General features: G+C 35.3%; 1 protein-coding gene and 1 pseudogene across 1 annotated transcript; both read right to left on the minus strand.

Moving 5' to 3' along the window:
• Nucleotides 1–436: 436 nt before the first annotated feature.
• Nucleotides 437–1,064, minus strand: LOC111624339. Its single transcript, XM_023367162.1, has one exon. The coding sequence runs from the start codon at nt 924–926 to the stop codon at nt 528–530; it is 399 nt and encodes a 132-aa protein (XP_023222930.1). The 5' UTR covers nt 927–1,064; the 3' UTR covers nt 437–527.
• Nucleotides 1,065–1,215: 151 nt separating this feature from the next.
• On the minus strand, nt 1,216–2,235 carry LOC111624361 (annotated as a pseudogene).
• Nucleotides 2,236–8,079: the final 5,844 nt, after the last annotated feature.

The raw sequence follows: 8,079 nt of genomic DNA on the forward strand, positions 1-8,079 counted from the left end.
TTCTAACATTTATTACTATATTTACGTTAACTGTTTCATCTTACACTAGATTTAGTGTTATTTTTAATTAATTAATTTAACAAAATGGTAATTATTAATATAAGTTTGGTATGTTTTTACAATATCTCAATATTTAGATACAACAGTGATTTTTAAAGTTATTAGTTGATTTATAGTTTAGTAATTGCTGTATAGGTTTAAAACCCTTTCTATGCCAAAAGTAGTAATGTATACCTATACAACACCATACCTGATTTAGTGTGGTTTGTTTATATTTGTATTTTTGTGAAATCTTTTCAAAATAGCTAAAAACTTTCAATTAATTTTAAAAATAAGCATTCCTTGCCACCAAATTTTGTTTTTATTTATTTTTTTTGCATGCAATATTATTTTTCAAAAATCTTTTATTTTTCTTCTTGTGAAAAAAGATGTTTGGTTTTAGATTTCTGAGGCATATTACTAAACTATATATAAACTTCTTTATCTGTGCTTTTTCTCATGTTTATATGGGATCAGTATTCCCATCTTTAATCTGTTTTCTCCACTTCTCTATCCAGGGTGTCCTCTCTCCTCCATCTCCTCTCTCCCAAATCCTCTGCCACCTTGTCTCTCCATCTCAGCTTTGGTCTTCCCCGATTTCTCCTCTCTATCATTTTCAACTTCCCAATTCTCTTTCCAACATAGTCCCTCACATGTCCAAACCATTTTAATCTACTTTGCTGCACCTTTGTACTTACAGAACCCACTCTGATGGTTCCTCTTAAGTAATCATTCCTAATTCTGTCCTTCTTCATCACATCACATATCCATCTCAGCATTTTCATCTCCACTCTCTCCATCTTCTTTTCCTGGTCTCTTTTAATTGCCCACATCTCAGCACTGAACATTGCAAGTCTTACCACAGTTTTCTTTAATTTTCCTTTCATTTTGCAGCTTATTTTCTTATCACACAGCACTTATCACTCATCTTTCTCCAGTTCAGCCATCAACTCCGAACTCTATGTTGGATTTCTGCATCTATTCCTCCATCACTTGCTACATATGATCCAAGATACTTAAATCATTAACTGTTGTTAACTTTTCACCCTGGAGTTGTATATCACTCTCATCCACTCCAACAGATGCCATATATACTGTCTTTGCTGATCATCATGCATCTCTCTTCCTGTGCTTTTTTCCATTCCTCAGTTTCTCTGTACCTTATTTAATGATGTTTCACAGCACAATGTCATCCACAAACAGCGTAGTCCATGATGCCTTGCTCTTCACATCTTCCATCAATATATCCAACACCAAATCAAATAGAAACAGGCTAATGGCTGAACCCTGGTGCAGTCCAATTCTCACAGTAAATCCTTCTGTCATCCTTTACAAGTCTTGCATACTTTTCTGGTACTCCTTTACCTTCATACATCTCCATACCTTCTGTCTAGGTGCCCTGTCATATGCTTTCTCTAGGTCTATGAATAACATGTGTAGTTCTGCTTGATTTTTCTCTGTACCTTTCCAGCAACTGTTTTAGAGCAAATGTTGCATCTGTTGTTCCTCTTCCCGGCATGAAACTAAACTGTTCCTCACCTATAGCTGTCTTTTGCCTTAACCTTCTTTCCACAATTCTCTCCCAAATCTTCATTGAATGCAACATCAACACCTGTAATTCCCACAAAACTGCACATCTCCTTTTCCTTTATAAATTGGCATCAAAATATTTTTTCTCCATTCATCTGGTATCTTCTCTTGTTGCCACAGCTTTTTCATAAGATTGCATATAATATCAACACCCTTTTTGCCCAAACATCTCCATACCTCAGCTGGGATCTGATCAGCTCCTGTTGCTTTTCCGTTCTTCATTTTTCTAAGTGCCCTTTCAACCTTCTCCACGCTTATATCTTCCACTCTTTCATTTACCTCCCCATCCTCACATAATACTCTTGGATTTTCCTCATTCAGTAGCTTCCTAAAATAATTCTTCCATCTTTCTTTTATCTTCTCTTTGTCTTGTAACACCTTACCATTCTCATCTTTTATCTGTTTTATTGATGTAAAATTGTTTGAAGCCTTGTTCCTCACTTTTGCAATTCTTAGCAGCCTATCCTCATCTTTTCTTTCCAGTTCCTCATAGGCCTTATCCACACCACTTTTGTCTTTGCTATTGCCACACTTTTTGCTTGCCATCTTATACGTTTCTTTATCTTTCTTTATCTTTTCAAATGACATTTCCCATCTTTTCTTCATTTCCTTTACTGAAAATTGCACCTTCTCATTCCACAACCAATCCTCTTTTCCATCAAATGTCCTTTTCTTGATGTTTTCCCCCAATACCTTCTCTCCAACTTTCCTTATAATATGACTATTAAATTCCCACCATTCCTGCACATCTTCCAGTAACTTTATTCTTCCAAGTGCTTTTTTCCTTAAACTTTCTATTCAGGTCCCCCTCTTTCAATTTCCACCATTTCATCCTTTGTTCTTTCTTTCATAGGTATTTCCTAATCTTCATGTCTATTATTATTACCTAATCAACTACTACCAATCTGTGTTGTGCAACTACACTTTCTCTATTAATCAGCTTACAAGTCATCATTCCATTAAGATGTTTCCTGTGATACATAACGTAGTCAATCTAGCTTATCCTATCCCTTCTCTTGTATGTTATAAGCTGATTCTTTTAAGTAAGTGTTGACTATTACCAGGTCAAATGTTACTGTGTATTACTTCATTCTATTGTGAGGATCCGAATCCAGACTTTCCGTGTGTTTACATCATTTGTTCATAACATCACATCGTAACTATAAACTTGATACATAACTGTCAACTTTTACACCTAGGAGCAAAACATGTTACATTCTCAGGCCTGACAACGATGCTTTCTCATCACCTCTTGACCTAATATCTCAATTTAATTGGTTCAACAACAAAAAAATCAAGAAACTAAGGCAGTCGTCACCCCATAATAGAAGAGATCAGTCTCAAGCTCCATATCTTTTTCCATGTGCATTGTGCTTTTCACTGAATTAACTTTGTCATCCATCGGACTTATTAAGTGTTTATTATCTAAATTAATATTGAATCAAAATACAGTGGTGCCTTGTATAACGTACTTAATTCGTTCCAGGTGCACATCCATTAAATGAAAAGTCCATTATACGAAACGCATTTTCCCATAGAAATATATGTTAAAACATATAATTCGTTCCGCAGCATAAAATAACCATACTGTATCATAAAAAAAATGAAAATGGAGTAGTCACCAATTATGCCAGGTAGTCAGATGTTGTAAGGAGGAGGTGGAGGAACACTTTCTTTACACATTCATACAGATACAGACTTTTTACACATTGCAGCAGGTCTCTTTTTATTGTTTTTTAATTAGAGTCAGATTCAGGAGAGACTACCGGAACTTGCAGGGTCATCTCCTCTTGTTTCATCCTTTGTTTTTTGGCAGCTTACTTCTTGAAAAACATGTCCTAGGTGGTCTGTTTCCCTCTCTTCTTCAACACCTGTCCGAAATGACGGGCAAGGGTGTCATTGTAGAGATCATTGATCCTGTTGGCCTCAGCTGTGTTTGGATAATGAGTGTTGGTAAACTCCTGAACCTATCTCCATTTGACAAGGAAGTTTTTGTCAACTTTCACTCCTTCTGATGATGTCTTGCTTTGTTTCAATTGAAATCACCTTTCTGTTTTTTTATAAGCCATGATTTGTACAACACTTGAATAAATGTAAATACCCTGCACTGAGGTGATGTACAGTATGTAATAAACAAGGGAGCAAGCTGAATCCCAATGGAAGCTCTGTACTTCAGATATATTAATAATATATTCTAATAATACTAATATATTCTAAAAATAGTAAATTGTCATTGGCAATGGCAAAAGAGTGGAAACATCATTCACAACTTGTTCGCAGAAATGTTGTTCACCTCACGTAACTGCCGAACGACAAGTCCGTTGTTCACAGCCAGTCCATTGCTCAAGTCACGTAACGGCCAAACAGAAAGTCCATTGTTCGCAACGTCCATTATTTGAGGCATATGTTATACAAGGCACCACTGTACTTGATTGCCTAACTGGACTAACTTCATCGTCAAGAACCTCAAGACCTACTAGTGATTCACTAAAACTCAAAGTATTTATTGCCACACGCAACTACTGTAAACTCTCTCTCTCTTGAGAAATGTGGAACTTTAACCCAATTTTTTTGTCCACTTTAATGTTGGTTTATATATCTAATATCCCTAGAACCAATGTATTTAAAATCTAGTATAATTAAGATCAAAATGTTGTATGTCCTGTATGGCCTATCATTACCCATTAAACAGTTGTTACATTAACTCATCTCTGCGCAAGTCACTTCCAGTGCGCTGTCTCTCCCTCCATCCCGAATTCATTCACTCACACATGCGATCGTTCATGCGAGAACATAACAGTTTCTGTGTCTGTCCGTAAAGACACAGTGACGTCAGTCCTGACGAACCTTTTCATTGCAATCTTTGCCAACACAATGTTGACTCCAGTCCCGTGGTGCCGAAGTATAGGGGGGCCCTTCAGCATTGTCACACTATCTCACTCTCTATTTCTCTCATCTGTACTCCATCCATTATGCACTCTTCTTTCCTTTCCTTTACATCTTCCCACATGTCCATTTAAATCACCCCAATGATCAACCTCTAACTCTCTGGTATTTCCTTTTTCGCTATTTCTGGTACTTCCTCTCTGATATTATAATTTTATCTAATTCTGCCCAAAAGTTATCCTTTTCTTCTTCCTCACAACCTGTTTAGGGAACATACAAACATACTATTGCAACAAAATTTTCTATCTCCAGCTTAATATTCATAATCTTATCACTTCTTCTTATTACCTCACACACCATTTCTTAACTCGTTGTCAATTATAATACCTACTCCATTCCTTGCTTTACCTCTTTCCACCTAGTTTTCTGCAGGCATAAGATCCTGTTGCATCAAGTCCACTAAATCTTTGCTCTTTCCAGTTATTGTCCCAATGTTTAATGTTCCCATTCTGATATTAAATGATAATTACATACCTTTATAAACTTTAAAATTTCAGTGAATAACTTTATTGTATTATTGATGTAATACTTTTGATGTAATACTAAAATTGTCTTTAGGTCCTTTAACATTCCAATTTTGGAATTGTAAGGTAGCCAACCCAGTGGAGATTTGGGACTGGAAAACCCACTCCGCAGCACTAGTGTAAGGTTGCCATCTTTTAGGTGGGATCAGTTAATCCCATGTCAGGATAAACCTAAGGGAAGTTTGCATGTGTGCTGTGGCAGAGGAGACAAATAATGACAACTGTTTTACAAAAGAAAGCCATTTATTTGATAACATTTATGCTTACATCGATAATTGTCAGTTCCACTTCTCTATAGTCTTTCAGAGAGGTGAAAACTTCAGCTTCGGTCATAGCCCTGGGGCAGACAAGATAGGATCGTTGCACGTTGCAGATGATTGCAGAGATGCTGTGGCATCCTAAGTTGTCAGTGGTGACACAACACAATAAAGAGCACAATTTTGCTTGATCCAGAGAAAGACTCTCTTTTGACCTTGAATTTCTGATTTTTATAGTTTTTCTCTTACTATTCATATTATGATTGGCCCCTCATCCCCTTCCTCACTTCCCAATTGGTCTCTCCTTTGTTTTGGGCAAAACCGAGACTGACTCAGGTCATGGGAAAGGTCTGATTCCGGGTGTTTATTCGACGCCTTTTTGTCAATTGTGCTTGGGAATTGTTCATAAAACCACAAGACTCATGCTCATAATTTAGCCCATTATTTGTAATTTCTGTTATCTGGAAACTTTAACAATCATATGTGATGTTTTTCTATCTCTTAAATCTTCCCTCCTTTTCTGAAATTGTTTCCCTAGATTGATTATTTAGGAGTGCTTGAGTCAGAGTTCTACCTGTTTATGAGCACTTGTGTCAAAGTTCTAACTTTTCGGTTTGACACTGAGAGATCGTTTATCCATGTTGGAGTCATCCAGGACTCGTCATTTACATTTTGTGCCGCGTTGTTTAGATAAAGAGATTTTTCTTTCTATCTCATATTTAGTCTATCATTATAATTTAAACATAAGAATTCCACGATTTACGTGATTTTGGACCTCATCTAGGACCTCACAGAATGCAAAAAAAAACAATAATGTATTACAAAAATGGAGATGTGCAGAAATTCTTACAATTATGTAATTCTTTTCATTTTGTAATTTGTCATTGTATTACCTGCACACAACTTTTACATAACATTACCACTAAACTAACTGTTGTTAGTTACAATTCTCTTGTACATTAAATGAATACTTTAATTGCAAAATATTGCGATAATTGTAAATTTTTAAACTTTTTCTCTCTGTTTTTATAATATATCATTGTTCTTTTTTACATTCCAAAATTGAAACATTAAAGGACCTGAAGATGACTATAGTAATAGATTGAAAAAGTGGAAGCATAATTGATATTTCAACAAATAAAGTAAGAATTAAAAATGTTCAATTAAAATTAAAAATATATACCATGATTTCTATGAACTATTACTAATATATATTGGAAATTAAATAGTTTACTATCAGATAACAAAAAATTATGCTTATAAATATAATGGATGCATAGAACCAGCCTTTGAAACAAAGGCTACACTAAACACAGATATATGACTCCAGGCAATTAAAAAGGTAACATTAGAGTTGGTATGACATCACAGTATTCCAAAATTAGCAGTTACAATGCCATTTACTTCAGCCTGTTTGGGTTCAGTTTGTGCAACACTATTGAAATTATTCATGATGTCAGTGGACAGAAACATCAGATCACATGATTTTAGGGAAGATTGAAGGTAGAGTTTTTTTGGTAGTTCCATTTCAAAGTAACATTTAGATATCCATCACACATAGCACACTTCATTACTAGTGACCAGGTAAACCGCGTAAATATGATCACATTGTTATCAACCTCCCGAGTAAGGAGGAGGGGAAATCCCCCAAATGGACAGACGGAATTCATGGTCGGCCGATGACCCTCTAACCTCTGTACAACACTTGTTAGTACCAAACAACAAACTCCTCATTACATGGAGATTACATTGACCACTACAACTGAACCCCCCAATGACACCCTACATATTGGCTATATCATGAGGATCCCTCCAAAACTGACCTATTAAAGTGGATAAACTCCCAGGCAGTATCACTAAACAACCCAACATGTGTCCTACAAATGGTAGAGATACACTCCCTATTAACTGATAAACGAATATATCACTATTTCAAATGTTCCCATGAAAATATACATGTGAAAATATCGAATATCTCCACTACTAGAACTGGAAAAATATTCTGTTAAGATAGATTGCAAAATGAAAAGTACAAAGATACATTAATAAAATATCTTTATTTCGTGTAAAGTATGACAATTCTTTGGAATACCAGCTCTTCTCAGTCCCAGTATACAATTTTACAATATACATTGTACAAATTTTGAAAGAATGAACAGTTATTAGTACTACTATTGCGACACCAATAAACAATGAATTATTTACAACAAATATAAACAAATTACAACTAAACACTTAAAACTAACTTAACCTAAAGAGAGAGTTAATCAGTCCAGGGAGAACAACAACAGAGGTAAAGATAAGTGAAAGTGTGTACCCATCCTGTAATGGTGGTCTTGGGGGCAATGAAAATTCCAAATTCTTTCTTTTTTTGAATGACGGATAAGCCCTGGATTTCTCTTAATTCACTTCAATGTTGTCTGAAAGTCTTTATAATGTTTTTTTTTTTTACCAGATTAGCTGTTGATCCGTTCTTTGGCCTCCTTGCATCTCTATTCACTGCCAAAAGCAACATAGAGAGCACTCTTCTTACACCCAACCAATGTTGCCAGATCTGATGGTTAAAAAGTAGTGTGGTTGTGCTCCAAAAGTAGTGGATTTGAACTGTTTGTAGCCCAAACAATAAAATGAATTATTTTGCAACTATGCACTTTTACTAATGAAATAAGTTTGTAATATATATATATATATATATATTATTAACATTTGGTGTATCTGCATCA

Source organism: Centruroides sculpturatus, unplaced genomic scaffold, assembly GCF_000671375.1.
Source record: "Centruroides sculpturatus isolate CEXI.00-Female unplaced genomic scaffold, Cexi_2.0 scaffold9, whole genome shotgun sequence".
In the NCBI taxonomy this organism is placed as follows: domain Eukaryota; kingdom Metazoa; phylum Arthropoda; class Arachnida; order Scorpiones; family Buthidae; genus Centruroides; species Centruroides sculpturatus.